The 18,113-nt window shown below is 33.3% G+C and overlaps 1 protein-coding gene across 5 annotated transcripts; it reads right to left on the bottom strand.

Annotated features, from left to right (window-relative positions):
* Positions 1 to 2,507: 2,507 nt before the first annotated feature.
* Positions 2,508 to 15,437, bottom strand: LOC120351490. Of its 5 annotated transcripts, XM_039429113.1 has the most exons (6): positions 14,450 to 15,437; positions 12,116 to 12,989; positions 10,678 to 10,777; positions 9,361 to 9,462; positions 8,128 to 8,283; positions 2,508 to 2,616 (listed from the first exon to the last, which is right to left on the bottom strand). In XM_039429113.1, the coding sequence occupies exons 2-6, from the start codon at positions 12,970 to 12,972 to the stop codon at positions 2,548 to 2,550; spliced, it is 1,284 nt and encodes a 427-aa protein (XP_039285047.1). In that variant the 5' UTR covers positions 12,973 to 12,989; positions 14,450 to 15,437; the 3' UTR covers positions 2,508 to 2,547. The 5 variants fall into 5 exon arrangements, 4 of the variants coding, with proteins under 4 accessions (XP_039285047.1, XP_039285046.1, XP_039285049.1 ...); XM_039429112.1 differs by lacking the exon at positions 14,450 to 15,437 and having other exon boundaries at positions 12,116 to 13,089; XM_039429115.1 differs by lacking the exon at positions 14,450 to 15,437 and having other exon boundaries at positions 12,925 to 13,089.
* Positions 15,438 to 18,113: the final 2,676 nt, after the last annotated feature.

Genomic DNA, 18,113 nt, shown 5'->3' with positions numbered 1-18,113 from the left:
CCCCTCCTTCTTCTACCCTCTACTATCATAATAATCAGAGATTCTATTTCCTAGATATTGTCCATCACTTCTTTTAACATGGCTGTACCATATTGAAGCCTCCGCTCCTAAATTTTCTTGTACTGTAAATCCTCGTGTTTTTTTAGGGAGACCAACCCATTAGTGGCAACACCTGTGCTTAGAAATCTCAAAGAAAAAAATATCGACCTTATTCTGGGTCATTGGAATGCACAGAGTGTTTTTAGATCCAAAGCAGGGTATTCTTTATTCACTATTTGATGAAAATCAGAAGCTTGATATCTTGTGTTTGTGTGAGCATTTCTTGACATTGGGTGAGTCAGATTTTCACTCAATGATATCTGACCTTACAATTGCCTCAATTCATTGTAGAACTGTGACCAGATGTGGTGGTTCTGCTATCTACATTCGGAGTGATATTGACTTCACCGAAATTGATGTTTCTGTGTTTTGTAAAGAACTTGACTTGGAAGTTGTGGCTGTGATAGTGCCCACTTACCATATAATAATCGTTTCTTTGTACCACTCTCCCAGTGGAAATTTTGACAGTTTTGGTGAACTTTTTGAACGTTTATTGTCTTATCTTAATAGACACCACACTACATGTAATATTGTGGTACGGTAGCTGGTGATTTCAATGTAAATTTTATTGGTGACGACTCAAAGGCAAGATATGTTATCGAGCTTCTGAAATGTTTTGGCCTGTACATCACTTGCACTGAGCCCACCAGAGGAGTCTCCTGCCTGGACAATGTTGCTGTGAGTTTTCAACCGGATGTTTGCAGCACAAAAGTAATTGAACTGCATGGCGACGACCAGGTGACGACCACTCTGCATTGGTGTCAAGTTTTTCAATGTCTGGCTCATCCATGGTGAGTGATGAAACATCCACATCATTTATGGAGACAACATGTAACCCCATTGTGTCTCCTGTACAAAATAAAAACATTCAATTGAATACAAAGAGAAATTTTGGCAAATAAGTTTCAAATTTCAATTTCAAAGACTGATTCAAAGAGAAAATACAGAAGCAAACAGTTTTAAAAAGTATTAATAACACACCAAGTAATATATTGAGAAAATAAAATATATATTACCTTATTTACAGAAATATTTTATAAAAAAGCTACCTACAAAGCCTTGTTTAAATCATGACCAATAACTATGTTGAGATGTCATCATGACATATTCTAACTGTTCTATCAATTATTTTATCAGTGGATACCACTCTATGATCCCACAAATAAAAATAACACTGTTTTAAATAATAATAGTGTCATCTGCAGCTTTATCCTGTATTATAGTCTTCCAATACACATGATCTTAATTTATTATCAAGTAGGTATGGTTGACCAATGCTAAAGTGAGATCCATTTTACCTGTAAGCTGTCAGCATTGGCGTTGAATGGAATACATTGATGTTAGTTCTCAGGGGAACTGACAGTTTCAAGTGAATTTTACCATAGTTGCTACAACTAGGTACCTAACGTTTCATTCATTGTAACTTATAGGGGAAGAGTTTTGACTAGATTTATCAATTCAATTCATTTTTTCAGTACCCTACTACACTAACCGCTCTTTATGATGAAATTTAATATTTCAACACTTTTTTCTCCACCACTTTAGGCCTACTACACAGGTATCACTGAGCACGGCTCGTTTGACAAAATCCATATAAACACGTATTTTTTGAAGCAAACTACGAAGTAGCCTACACAATAAACATGTGCGCGCGGACAAGTTCCAAATTTCAACTGAAACTAAAACAGCGTCACTTTTCAGTTCACCTCAATCCATTTTATTACTGTTAATAACCCCTTTGACCCCTCCACTCTCCTTCCCATCACCACCAACTAACCCGGGGGACGAAATCATTCATCACTCCAGCGTGGTGGCATCACTGACTAAATATCAAGCACACCCACATGCTCCACTGAATTATTTGAGAAGTGTGCTGTCATTCACTCTCTCTCTCTCTCCCTATCTGTTTCTCTCTCTCTCTCTTTCAAACTCTCTCTCCCTGTACGCTTCTTTCTCTTTTTAAGTTTCAAACGTACATGACAAATGCGCTCCTGCGTGTACGTGCGTGAACTTCGTTATCTACTTCCGATTAATGTGTGACATTCTGCACGAAATAAAATGCATTCACGCGGGAGTAGGTTCTACAAAAAGTAATTAGATCAAACACTGTGAGTAAGTTTGGGTAAGTAGAGCAGCTTCACTCTTCCCTTATTTTATAAATTTTGGTTGAAAATACATAACATCTATTAGAAATTACCATAATTAATTACGATTGGTGATAGTATGACTCCAATAAAATTAACGTTCATAGGCCCATACAAAGATAATGTTTCTGTACGTAAAAAGTTACACTATGAAGGGCTATCAAAGAATTAATTCAGACGAAGTTAATTCAATACAAACTTTATTCAATCAGATCAACTTATTCACAATAATACTCAAAAATAGGCATACAAATACACAATACTAATAATACGTAGCCTATTCGAAACAACGTGTTACATATTATTATTGTTTCTCACTGGCCATTTTCCTCGTGTATAGAATATTTCCAATGGAGTACGTGGATTTCATCAACTGAAACAGAGAATGGCCGTTAAGGATCAGAGGTAATAAACTAAATATCATGCGAAGAGCTAAATGTTCGTATACTATTTAATTCTCAACAGCTCTTTAGACTACTTTGAGAAGATGAAAGATTTTTTTTATTAGAAATTGCAGTTAAGCCACTGCTGGAGTATTATTACTGTATAATAATTTATAAAGCTTTCGTTGGATATTTTAAATAACTATTCTACTACTTTTTTGTTATTGAATAGAACGACTATAGCAGGCCAATTTCTTCAATAATTGAATTTATTCACTTACTGTGACAACCTTCTTGGTTACCTTCTCAGCCACAACAGATCCAATGGTCCAGTCAATATGGATATAAAAAAGGGGTTGTGCTTGCAATTTATATTGTTATCTTGGCGTTTTTTAGATTATAAAATTCTGAATAGAATGAGATCATTCGGAACTCTCTATCTCCTATGAGTACTAAGCTACGATTTATCAAAAATGAGTAGAGTTTAAAGAAAACATCAATTCTGATTGATTAGGTTTTTGATCAACCATATCTTCCGATTGTTACAATTTAGATGCATAATTCAAAATCCCTTTGTGCTCTACAATTTGAGATCAGGTAGAGCGCTCCATCTCATATAAAATTCCAGGTCCTGTATATCTAGCACAAGGAGATTTTGCATGACGAAAATGGTTCTGGATTTTTCTCATGTATCCAAATAATATATTAAAAAATCAGAACTACAATATAAATTGCAAGCACCAATGTATTTAGTGACTGGACTAATAAAGACATCTATAACAGCACACTAATCCATCCAGACCTTCTACTTGTCTATGAGTACAACCCCATGCAGATGGCGGACGAAAGATCTCAGTTGTCACAGTAAGTGAATAAATTTATTGAGGGAATTTGAGTGCTAGTTGTTCTATTTAATAATAAAAAGTGATTTAATAGTAAGCAGTTCGTGATGGAAAACAACATTGAAGAATTATTATACAATAATACTTCAAGAAGAAGTATTATCATGACTACTTCTAATATTCGTTAGATTCTCTGATATTTTATATTATAACTAACTCACCAACTTATGAGTTTAAAACGTTGGATAAGATCACTGAAACTGACAAACCAGTAGTGTCACTAGTATCATCATATCAATATGCAAAAATAATTATACAATAATTATAATCTAAATAATTATATCAATTTAAGAACAGAATTCCAATTTCAATTTCCACCACACGAATTTAGAGCAGCAATGAGGAACTCAAACTCTGGAATACCTATATACAACCTGAATGCTTCTACTTGTAATATTCTGAGTAATATATAGTTTGAAAATAGAATGATCATTTATATTTATAAGCATAATATAATTCAATATAAATATAATGATCATTTATAGTTTCAAAATAGAATAAGCAGAGATAAAATAAATAACATTCTCATGACCTGAATATAGTAATAAATACAGAAACCACTTAGAAAGGAACTTTTCTCTTGAAGATACCTTCTTTCAAATAATCCACATTGGGCTAAGTCTGTTGTTCTCTCCTAATAATAACTATCAAATGCCATATTCTATACTATTAAACGAGCAAATTCTGTTTATATGTTTAGATATTTAGATGTTTATATGTTTGTATTGCACCGGATCTCGAAAACGGCTCTAACGATTCTCACGAAATTCAGAACATAGTAGGTTTATAATATAAAGATTCGATTTCACTAGGTCTCATCCCTGGAAAAACTCGCTGAAGGTCATTAAAAGGATAATTATTATTCATCCTTGGGAAAACATCTAATAATAATTATTTCGTCGTCTGTTGGTGATGGAAGTGAGTGAGCGAGTTCATGTGTGTGGGACTGTGTCAAAATTATGACTCAGCTGTTGAACTTTTGTAATCATTCAATCAGGTACTTAGTGCCGGTTGCAAAAAAGCCAGGTTATTTTCAATCCGGATTAATTCCAGTAGATCCATCTTTTTGAAATGGTCTTCTCTGATTTGGTTCTCGTGAAGTTGATCAGGATTAAAATTTAACCGGCTTTTGTGCAACTGGGCCTTTGTGAGGGAAATTTTTGCATTCCTCTGGGGATTAATCTCAATTTACTGTAATTAGATAGAACATTTCTGTATGAATGTTATTATAATTTCTTCTTTCGTAATAATTTTTTTATGCTTTTGTACTCCAGAGTGAAGCTCGGTCCCCGATATTAACATTTGTAGTTGTGAGAAAAAAATGAATGAAAATATTAAACACCAGAAAAGATGTCACTTATAAGATTAAAACAGCATTCACAATCATAATATGATAATGACGAAGAATATGCAATAGATGAATATATGGGCTGATAATATTAAATCAATTTCAATTTTTTAAAATCAGAATAAACCTCAAATTTGCTTCACCACCTTCTAACCAATCAAAACCTCCACAGTCACAACTATTTCAAACAATGAGAAGTACTATATAAAATCCTCTCCTGAAAAGTGGTAGCATCAGCTACATCTATAATTCTTTTGAATTTTGTGATCACAGATACCATTACCACAATTATCCATTATTGTTATTTTATGCCTAGATGTCATCTATCATACATTTGTTTCCTTAATTCAACTAATAGTGTACCCTTAAAAACCCATTTAGACCCAAATTAATTTTATCCTGAAAATATATTATTTTCTCGTCAATTCTTGTTCATGAGGTTGTATTCAATGAGTAATATTCATTTTTGAAGGTTAAATATTCGCCATATTTGAAATAACAGATGTTCCCAATTGGGAACAGCGGGCACAAAAGGGGAGGTGTTTTTAAATAACATCTTATCATCTTTAAAATGTCAAAAATGTGGTTTATTTGTATATTTTTATTATCTTGAACAATATTCCATGTCGATAATGAGAAAACAGAGAATAAGTTATACTACAATAGTCTACTATAAATGGTTATTTCCAATGCTAAAAATATTGAACTAGTCAAAATAGTAAGAATAAATGTCTGAAATATCAAGGGTATTATCTAGACTTTCTTATGGAAAGCTTCAAAACAATGAGTATGTAAAGCAATGTTACATTTCTTACATTTCATTCTTGAATTTTTTTTGCATAGTGCACATCTTGTTTGCTTTTCATTTTTTGTTATAATATGGTTCACTTCATCAAAGCGAACGTGCTCTGTCACTCTCTTCTCAACAGCTGCTACCAGGCGTCGCGGTCTTCCAATACTTGGGCGTTGTGCATACTTTTGTAAGTAACTCAGGCATATTGTACGAGTGAAATTTAGAAGATCAAGCTGCTGAGGTTTAGTCTTCACATTCCAACGATAGAGCTGCCAAGCATTGTTCATGGAGACATTCAAAAGAAAAGATAGTAGCTGCCAATACCATTTCTTACCCCGTATGTTGACTCTCATTTTTGCCACATTTTCGTCCATCCTGTCAACTCCACCCATGTAGGTATTGTACAGAACTATTGATGCAGGTTGATTAACAAGCACATGCTTCTTCAGTGCTTGACTGTAGCGCTTTACTTTGGACATAGGTGAAATTCCCCCCTTTGTTGAACCCATAGTCACAACATTATTGTCCATATAACGGACAAGTGTCACTCCAGAATTTGAATCAGTTATTGACTCACATGTTCCCCTTTCCTTTTTGGTCATTGCTTTTACATCAGTTAGAGGAGCTTTTTCAACACGATTAGCTCTCATTGTTCCTGTACCATGTAATCCCATTTCCTTTAGTGTTTCAAGCAATGTGATGCTTGTGAAAAAGTTATCAAAATACAAACTACAACCTTCTTTTTCAGGTAGTTTGTCAATGAGGTCCAATACAACAGACCCACCTAATCCTAAATTTATGTCATTTATGCCGGTTTTACATCCTTGATACAGTTGGGACTGAACAACATATCCCAACCGGGTACAAAGACACCATGCCTTGTAACCAAAGCGAATGGGCTTGTTGTGCATATGCTGTTTACCCCCATGACGTCCATAATATGGTATCATTGACTCATCAATGGATAGATTCACTTCATTTGGGAAGTACTTGAGCCAATTCTCATTTAATTTGTTCCAAAGAGGCAAAACTTTTGCAAATCTATGCTTGGACAAGTTATTATTGTCACAAGCATGAAAATATTTCATAATCTGAATGAATCGATTACGTGACATAGCATCGGCTATAGCCTTATTATTTGTATCAGGCCTTTCATCCCAATACATTCGTAATCGTGGAACTTGACAGTAGCCACTGATCAGTAATATAGCTAGAAAAACTCGCATCTCATTTTTTTCAACTTTGAAATTTGGTTCACCATTTTGAAAAGCGTATAGATTAGAAAAATCACAAATCAAATCAAGAACTTCATCATCATAAAGCAGTTCAAAATATTTGACTGGATCAGTGGTTTCAAAATTCTGAAGCCATTCAGGAAGTTCAAATTCTCTCTCAGGTACCAAATTTACATCCTTAGTCACCCAATCTCTAATTCTCTTTCTTTTCACAGTGCCCTTTGATTGTGTATTACTTGCCTCATGTGTCTTTCTTTGTTTTCTTTTTCTTGAAACAGAGCAAGTAGCATCATCATTGTTATGAGAATTAGGATGATTGATGTTTGTTATTTGATCATTCACATTATTTTCAATTGATGTGGTAATAACCTCCTTCACAACTTCACCATCCACAAAACGCTTCACTGTTGCTTCTGCTTCAGAGAGAAGAATATTACCTGGAAGGTGATCCAAATTATCATCATCTTCGTCGCCACTGTCTTCATCAGATAGGTCTCCAGTGGGTAGAATAGCCATCTATGCAGTCATCATCTTCCATCAAAGCACTCGCAATCTCATCCAAAGTCAATCTGAAACAAAGTCAAACAAATAACGTCATTATTGAAACCACCTACTCATTCATACCCACTGTTCCCAAATGGGAACAATCATCTTTCAAATGTAATAAGTGATTGATTATTAAAATAAGGTGAGTTATTTGGTTTCAAATAGGTCAACCAACTTATCTTGATATGATATTATACACTTTTAGGAAGATATTTGATCTATAAACATAAAATAACACTCACCTTTCTTGTGAAGCCATTGTGACAACAACATAACCTCTTTCAAAGCAAAGTAGTGTACGCCACAGCTGATTTTTGGAGCGAATGATGCTTGATATCTTGTCAGGCTGACCAACAGAACTGTTTTCAACAAAAAAAAATTACCTAACTTTTTCCCTTGGTCTAAATGGGTTAAGGGCAGGTCACACCGAGCTCGCGTCCGCGGCGGTAGCGAAGTCAAAAAACTCGCCTTCCATGTTATTAAGTTGTGCAGGTCACACCGAGCTCGCTACCGCGGAGACGTTGGTGTGACCTGCCCTTTAGGCCTACTTTATTTGTAATAATAATCAAGAATGCTAGATTGAGTCAATTTAGAATGGGGGAGACTTTCATCTTGAGGAATATTTTTAAGAGTGTATTTTAGCTTATCATAATATTGGTAAATATTTGTCTACTGACGTCTTTGAAGGACACATAGTTGAGCGTGTATACGCCGAAAGGCCGCATCTGAATATCGACGTTGGCTCGTGTCATCATAATATGGAGAGTCTGCTTGAACCAGTACGGCCTGTCTGTCCAAGGAAGCTCTGCTAGCTTTCTGCGCAAGATGTCGTTCTTGAAAAATCATCATAATGGAACATGTGAATTTCTTGATACATCTAATCAGTGAAAAGTCACTACCGTTAGTGAGGGAGATAGGTACGGTAGCCTACATTCTAGTCTTATATGACTGGATGTCGGTCTTGGGCCCTGTTTATTTGAGGAACGCACTTATTACCGTATCATTCAAGGGCTTATTAGATTTTAATGAGTGTCCCAGAAGCCTGGCCATTCAAATGTATCAAATGAAAATCAAAAATAACAAAATTGAGCTTTTCTCGCAAACATTTTCTCAGCTTCTTAATCTGGTTAGTGGTTAGTATCAATCAAATGCACTGGGTTGAAAATTCGTTCTCTTGGTGGAGTAAAGCCATGTCTTACCCAAGCCAAGTCTTATGGTAAAAAAAATTAAAACTACATTCGAGTGGGTTTTTGGATAGCACTTAAAATTTTAAACACTATTAAATTTTACAAAACTTTAAAGTGAAAAAGCACTCACATTATTTGATGTGGCGACAGGAAACAGGAGTTCCTGTTTGGCTTGAAAATGTGCGATACCAGCACGAAACGGACGTCGCCACATCAAATAATGTGAGTGCTTTTTCACTTTAAAGTTTTATAAAATTTAATAGTGATAATAATAGTGGAAACAAGATGGATAACCAACAACAAATAAAATTTTAATTTAAAGCTTATACACTTGAACTTTAAAACAATAAACAACGTAAAAATAAACAACGTAAAAATCAACTAACGTTGATAAATTAACGTTATAACTAACGTAAATAACTAACGTTACCACAAAATATATCATCCTATAACTAACGTTTTTCAACAATATTGAAATAGCATAGGTACATTTCTAAATACTATAGATATCTTTGAAAAATTAGAAATTCTTCAGTTTCCAGAAGCTGGTGTAACTATACTATGTATTCAACCAATGTATTCTAGGTACATTGTATTCATATCATTCTCCACTGAAGTGTTGTAAGTAGTTATTCAACTAAGGAGATTTCAACGCATGAGGCATTATCATTATCTTCAGTTGTTAAAATTTCAGTTGTTTTAAAATTTTTCATAATACAGTACCTGGTTGAGAATGCGTTGACCATTATGATAAGCGGAGAATATGGTTAAGCTTACCAAGACGAATGACAAAGCAAAATTCATCCTCTTTTTCAAATCCTTGGTCTGTATAAGAAAATAAATTGCAGATAATTTCTTGATTGATTGGAAATTTTAAAAATTTAGGTTCTAATATTTTATTTCTTGAATTTAACGTTTCATTCAAAATTTTGACAAGTTTCCTAGAACTGGAAATAATGCTTTTCGACAAGTTTCCTAGCACTGGAACTAATGCTTTTCTTCCTGTATAGGATTTTCTCAAGTACTTATTCTGTATTTCATAACGTACAATACGGTAGGTTAATAGAAGAAATAATGATCATCATTTCAATATGGTAGGTATGTAATTTATCATTAAAATATAGACGTTGTTAGTGTCTTAAATGAAACTATTATTTAATCAGTTAATAATTAAAAAAATATATCACATTCTTTTTCGGCTACTTTCTCAGGTGACCACTCTAGTGCTGGTTTTACTGGTAATCAGGAAATAGAAAATCATCCTTTATTGGCTTTTTCCAATCTTACCTATTCTTCACTCATGCTACCTACATAATATGAATTTGCTGAGCATCACTTTCAATAATAAAATGAATCTCATACAGATAGGTATTAAATAGAGAAATGACATGAAAAAAATTTTCCCTATAAAATAGTTTTACTGTATTAATTGAAAACAAGTAAATTAATCATAATACAATTATATATAATATATTATAATAATCAATATAATATATTGTTTAATTATATATCATAATATTGTACAATATACTTCGAAGCTAAAATAGATAAATCAACGATCCTGTTATGTAATATGCGTAATAGTAACTTCATATGCGACTGTCGGCCTCAGTAGGTAACTTATTTTTAGCGCTAGTTTTGTAATCAATTTTTATATTATCATCTCAAACAGGTCTAATAGTACCTCGAGATGCAAATACTCAATTAGCATTTCATTTTATTTTGTAATAATATTTTCCCATTTTGTCAAATTTGTATTGCTTTTATTATGTATTTTAAAAGATGTTGTATTTTTTTATTTCTGCCAATAAATAATAATGATCCAGATTAGACAAACAATTTGGATTTATTTAATATACTCATTAATTCAATCTGTACATTCATCCATGATCTGCTCCAATGACCACCCTAATCAATTATCGAACATCAATTTATTATATTGAAAATTCTAGTTACCATATATGTTATACATTGACTGGATTTAAATTTTTTAGACGCTGAAGTTTTTAGAGTTTTTAGATAAGTAGGCTATGCACTCACTGTTAGCATAAGGTAAGCCATGGTGCAGCAGTATATCATGATTACTATATTTATCATTGAAATCATATATCCTGAGCCATCAGCACAAACTATAAAATTTCTGCAATATAAAAAAAGAAACATAAATTTATTATAATTATTAATTAACGAAAATCCTAAATAAATGCTGTAAATCACCCCGAAGACTTCTGCTACTGCAGACATTGACAACAGGGTTAACAGCTAGATGGAAATTCGATGATAAAACAGATATTTGGGATTTTCGTTAATTAATAATTATAATATTAATTAGCATTTGAATAAATGCATTCTCTATTTAATTCCATCTGTAAACTGGTTGGCCGCTATGGCTTCGTATAAAATGAGCGCTGCTATCCAGAGATTGTCAGTTTGGTGTAAGGGTAAGCATTCCTGACTGGCAATTGGGAGGTACCGGGTTCTATTCCCGGGCTGGCAACTAATTTTTGGATAGTAGTTCTCATCGAATTTCCATCTAGCTGTTAACCCTGTTGTCAATGTCTGTAGTAGCAGAAGTCTTCGGGGTGATTTACAGCATTTATTTAGGATTTTCGTTAATTAATAATTATAATATTAATTAGCATTTGAATAAATGCATTCTCTATTTAATTCCATCTATAAATTTATTCTTGTTCATTGTATATGTTTTGGAAGTGGATATTAATAATTATGGATAATACTGTGAAATAATTTTGAATTTTGATTCATTTACTACCTTTTTCACAATTCTGAAGAAATGAGTACCTAGGCCTAACTATCAAAAATGAATTTTTATAACATTTGGTATAAGACTATGGGATAAAGTTTTTGAAGAATGTTTGCCACCCAACATCAATTCAGTTTTAGACATAATTGGAATGATAATATTCTGAAGAGGTGAGTAACTATCAAAAATACATTTTCTATAACATCTGGTATGGGATAAAGTTTTTGAAGAATCTTCTTAAAATGCATGAATTCAGGGCTACCGTACTTACTTGGAAAAAGGGAACTACAATTCTATTTTTGGAGAATTTTTGCCACCCAACATCAATTCAGTTTTATCCAGATGGAAATTTCTATCTAGCTGTTTACCCTGTTATCAATATTTTCAGTACGGTAGCAGAAGTCTTCGGGATGATTTGCATAATTTAATTTGGATTTTCGTTCAATAATAATTATCAGTTTTACCCTTCAAAAATAATTCACCTACCTTATTGTAATTATATTCACCTACCCTAGCCCAATTATGTTTTGTGTTGTACCTCTTTCTAAGTTGACTCAAAGAATTAAATAAGAAACGTTATGGTGACATAGACATAGTAAGTACCAGTAATTTTAGAAAATTCACAGTACAAGTCTACAGTACAGAATAAATCATTATGACGCACAATCTCATAGATTTAAAAAGCCCATGATATTACAGCTTCGAGTTTGTTACCTGTTAAGAGTTTGATGGTGATGAACAATATGAGCCACATCTTCTCTTAGATGTACTGTTTTTTCTGTGGAATGTGAGATGTTCTGTTGATCAATTCCTTGCGAACTGTTGTTAGAGTCAGCATTGAGACCTGGCTCTAAAGAAACTTGTACAAGATCGTCCAAAAGAATGATGAGTATGTCAAAATCGGCCAGTAAGCGTTCTATGGAAAGGGTTACCAAAAATACAATCACGAATCCTTCTGTGAAATATATTGACACTGTTAAACTATGAAAGGAATAGAAGTATAGGAAAAATATTGGAGATTTGAGTTCAGGAGAGCAATAGCTCAACAGAGGAGTTGGCCAGTCGATAGACTCATTTTCTGGAGTTGTCAACCCAGAGAAATGGATAATTATATTTCGGTTGATAACTGCAAATCCACAAATAAAAATAATAATTTTCACATTTCTTGACAAAGAGCTCATATCTTTCCTCTTCTTCCGACAGTAATTCTGAATTTTTCTCCACAAATAATTTTTTCTGACTCTCAAACCATAGTGGCTGGAGGAAATGTCACTTTCAATAAGCTCTAGCAATTTCGTGACTTCTTCATTATTGATACTGCGTTTGATTAAATTGCCAGCCATCATCATCGTTATCATACAGTCTGTCAGTCCTTGGAGAGTTTTTTCAGAATTTTCTTTTAGAGCAACTCGAAGACCCAGCAAAAGATTGGCCTGCAGAAAAAGGCTCATTGCCATTAGAATTATAAATGGATGCGATTTTGAAGGCTTCTCAAATATTATTAGATTAATAAACTTTCTTACAAAAGATGTAATCTCCATCGCCTTGTCTCTCCTTCCTGTAACAGGCATACCTTCTGGATTTTTTCCTGGAACAGACATGAATACAAGATACTATAGCCTATATTATCTTTTTACAATTGAAGTTGCTTTCCATGACGAAACACTATATAATAACTTTGTTGAAGTTCTGACACTGTGTTACTTGTAAATATTTGAAAAAAACACTTACTTTTGTTGGAGTATTGAGGAATGCCTGAGGCTGATGAAGCTCCTCTTCAGGAGTGAAATGCATTCCTCAATACTCCAACAAAAGTAAGTGTTTTTTTCAAGTATTCACAAGTACCACAGTGTCAGAGCTTCAACAAAGTTATCTTTTTACATTGGGGCTACTCTTGAATAGAAATAATAAATAAAAATCTATGTAGGCCTATCCTTTTTTAAAATTGTAAAAATTTAAATTTTACAAAGAACATTGATGAAAAAGAATGTACTACGGTATTTATTGGATGGGTAGGCTATATTGTATAAATATAGGGTATAATATTGTATAAATATTGTATAATATACCGTTCAATTTAAAAAAATAGATTTTTATTTTTACAGCTTATATTTATACAATATAGCCTACTTATCCAATAAATACCGTACATTCATTTTCATCAATGTTCTTTGTGTCTTGTATACTATTTTTATTCTAATCGAAAACCAAACATTTTCCAACAATTAACGTTGATTGCAAACTTCCTAATACAGAACCTTGATATTTCATTATATTTATTATACAGTCGTCCATAGTTAAGAAATTATAATTTGTAAAATACCGTATCAAATTATTCATATCATAATATTAATTGTTCTAGCATTATCATTGTTAGAAAAAGGATTGTAGCCAAATAGATTGAAAATCTATTAGAAAGAGCTAAGCTCAAATTATAATACTATTTTATTTATATATTACAACACATACCCTCCTAATAACTGTGCTTGACTGTCAAATTTAAACTTTCATTCAACAGTGGTCTCAAACTCTCAGAAGGAAACAATTATTAAAAAATATCTTCAAAATCTATTTCATTCTTAATTTTTAATATATTCTGGAATGTATTTGTAATCTCCCTGCTCTTGAACTCTTGCTGAATCAAACTTTATCATTTATTTATAAAAATTATGATTAATAAATTCAAAACTAAACGAGCCTTTCTGCAAATCTATGGAGATCAGTGGTTCCCAATAAGTGGTCCGCAAAAGCTTTGGAAGTGGACCGCGAGGAGTCTGAAGGCGCCAATCAAAAAAATTGATGTTTAGAGCTTTAAAAATTATGTTTATTGGTCTATATATTGAAGTATGATCAAATTCCATTCCAAAATGTTATACTGAACTCATTAGTTCAAAATATAAACCAATCGTAGGAAGAAGTGATAAGTTCCAAATTTTCAATGCAGTAAGATAGGATTATGAAGTTATTATGATATAACTTTATATTATAAAGTGGTCATTCATGATAAAGAAGAAGGCTTGTAATAAATGTTATACAACCTCAACCTACCCCTTCTCTTTTTGCCTTGTCAGCTATTTAAATTTCGATTAAATCTTGTTGAGCTCTGAGAAGTCACACACAGTCGAATAGGCTATCTAATTCTGTTTTTGTTCCAAGAACTCAATGTTTAGAGATTACGTCTTCAAATACTGTGTAGCAAAACTCCAAAACCGTTTTTGTTGAATCCCTCTTCAATGTTGGCGAATCTTACGTCGTCACTTTCACTTTTGCGATTTGGGAAAGACTAGCTCACTTTTCCTCTGTCAGTGAATTTTGTGTATATTTAAACAAGAACCCCCATCTCTTGACAGCTATTATCTTCATTATTACAAAGATAATGATAGTCGTCGATTAAACAGTAGGCACTTACATCTAATTGCAGACTTTCAAAATAATATCAGAGATTGAGGTGCAATTATGATCATCATAATACTCACGATTAATGTCTGTCATTTAGGTTTCCTTTTCTCTCATTTTGTGAGTTATTATTTGGAAATCTTCCAAACCCGCTCATTATACCCTTTTATTTCTGGTGATACTACTTATTTTGATGACCAAGTAATTTGTAATTTCCAATAATAGTTCGGTATAATAATTATTTGCATCATTAGTTAGGTACCCTCCCTCCTACAAGCTGTAATATTTCTGTCACTCAAAAACTGTATATTTCTTATTCTTGTGCAAAATCTACCAATTCTCTCAAGCTATTGGCTGCTTTCAACTTTGTCACTACTCCACAATCATTGGAGCTGCCAGGAATTGTCTTATAGATATAACGAGGAAATACGAATATAGTCTATTCATATGATTGTATTTCTCTGCACTGCTCAGACAGAAAGGTATTCAACATTCATTCTAAAAGGTAAAAGCTAATTTTCTTGGAATATATAGAGTGAGAGTAGGGGCAAATTGTAAACTGCTATTAAACATATGAATTTTTTTCAAGCTACTTATCCCATTTATTTATGAAAAAATTGAATCTGGCATATGACCACAGAAAGCCGCATGTCATTTATTCATTTATTTATTTATTCATTTTCAACAATATTGTGTACCTGTTTCGAACTTAAAAATAGTTTAATCAGATATTTTATGTTACTAGTCCAGTCAATATATACATTGGTGCTTGAAATTTACATTGTAGTTCTGATTATTTGTATACATGAGAAAAGTCCAGAACCAAATTCTTCATGCAAAATTCCCTTGTGCTATATACAGAGTGGCCCAAAAACCTCGCATTTTTCAAGATTATAAAATTCTGAATGGAATGAGATCATTCGGAACTCTCTATCTCCAATGAGTACTGAGTTATGATTTTTCAAAAATGAGTGAAATTTTAAGAAAAAATCAATTTTGATCATATTTAATATTTGATCAACAATATAATCCAGATTGTTACAATCTAGATGTAAAATTCGAAATCCCTTTGGGCGTAATTTTTTGCTCTACAATTTGAGACTAGGTAGAGCGCTCTATCTCATATAGATTTCCAGGTACACCTGACACCTGACCTGTATTGTGAAAAACACCTAATTTTTAGCTTCAACCATCACCATCCATATTGTCCTCACAGTGATATTTTTCAGAATGATATAAGTTTATGAAATTATGTTCTATGAGAATCACCCGTTAGATGCACTTCATTTCAGTATTTCCTAGTGGAGAGGCGCGCTTAAGGACACCTCAAGGCCATTTTAGAAATTTCCTATAACTTTCGAATCGTATTGGTATTGAAAGTATTCAATTGCAGTAGAAAGACGGGGAACACTCACTCTCACATCCTCACTAGATTTGAAATTTCAATCTGAAGCATTTCACAAGATATGCAGCTTCGAATATAGAAATTGGCCATTTTTTGTGTATAGGAATATGTGCTTGAGTACACTCAACAACAAATCTTCCATTTTTCGACCGAATTTGACTTGTGATGCATGATTTTGAACCGCCTTGACGAGCCGAGAAGAATGAAGTTTATAGTACGATGAGATCCGAGCTTTTTGTCAATAGTTATAAGTGTTTGAAATTTTGATCCTTGATGTATCTTTATAGCGCGCCTCTCCACTAGGAAATACTGAAATGAAGTGCATCTAACGGGTGATTCTTATAGAACATAATTTCATGAATAACTTATATCATTGTGCAAAATATCACTGTGAGGACAATATGGATGGTGATGATGGTTGAAGCTGAAAATTAGGTGTTTTCACAATACAAGGAGCATTGTTGTCAGGTGTACCTGGCAATCTATGTGGCATATAAACTATTCTTTCAGATCGAGGCCTGTAAATGAGACTACATTGATTCTTTTTGGAAATGATATGGCCAGCACCCTTTGGGATGTAGTACTTCAGATCCCTGGTGACTCCAGCTTGTTTGAGACTTTTTTCCACTATTTTCAGGAGAGATTTAACTTCTTTTTCCCTGAAAAACTCAAACCGTATCGCTCTCAGCAACCACAGAAGAGACAGAGCCGTATGAGAAGTCATCAAGAGTGGTATATCAAGAATCAAAAATATCAGATCAGATTTACAGAGATAACTTGATTCGCAGCTATCTAAGTAGGCCTACATATTTTCATAGTTTTTTATTCTGCTATTTGATATTTCTGTTTAAGAGTTCATTATAATATATTATTACAGCGTACTATTTTTTTACAGGATATAGTTTTGGGCTATCATGCTTGTTTTTTTCAAAGTTGTATTGATTTTTGCGAAATGAATAAATAAAATAGCAAAATTATTTTATAAGTTTGAAACATATCAAGCTAATCAATACAACAAGGTCAGGGACTTGTTGTCTTTTGCGTTGTTGTTGTTGTTGTTGTTGTAATTTGCGGCAAATTATAGTCTACACAAAAATATTGAGTGATAAAATTAACTAATACGATTGATGTTAATAATCATCATATTTTATTATGAGTTAATAGTATTATCATGGAGAAAAGATAGCATAAGAAGATCATGGTATAGGGCATATTTATGCTCCAAATTCCGTTGTTTGCTCAAATCTACGAGTTGTTCCTTTCTTAGGCCCTTTGCACACAAATTCCACGGAAGCGCCACCACGTGGTAGCATTGTCTCTTATCTGTCACTGTACACTAGAGCCACCAGCCGAGCTTCCAGGAATGTAGTGGCTCGAGCCGTCGATTTTGTGTCGCCACCACGTCATACCATTGAGTATTATCTGTCATTGCACACTAGAGCCACCAGCTACCAGCCACCAGAAAGCATCTCCAGTTCAGTTTCAATTCAAACCAAGTTCAGTACAGTTGTCTGATGAAGTCGTCGTAATGTATAGTGAACAATTTGATACAAAAAGGTTATTTCTTGAAGTTGAAAGCAGACCAGCTATATGGGACATGTCTTCAAAATTATATGCAGGCCGGGATGTGAAGGAAAATTCTTGGAGGGAGCTGGTAAATCTTTTCATTGAAAAATATAACCTCACAGAAAATGAACAAAATGAATTTGGTAAGTTATATAACCACTTCTCTTGATTAATATTGATTATATTATTCAACATATGCCAAAAGTCCTGTTTCTTCCACGTCCATTCTTCAACTGATCATGAGTTAACTGGAGTGATGAGTCAAGTGGTGACTGCGTGGTGGTGGCTGTAGTGTTCAATGCTATCAAATTTTGATGGTGGCGCTTCCGTGGAAGCGCTTCCATG

Source organism: Nilaparvata lugens, chromosome 5, assembly GCF_014356525.2.
Source record: "Nilaparvata lugens isolate BPH chromosome 5, ASM1435652v1, whole genome shotgun sequence".
In the NCBI taxonomy this organism is placed as follows: Eukaryota; Metazoa; Arthropoda; class Insecta; order Hemiptera; family Delphacidae; genus Nilaparvata; species Nilaparvata lugens.
Note: the sequence above shows the minus strand (reverse complement) of the source record. Positions and strands in the feature narration are given on the sequence as shown.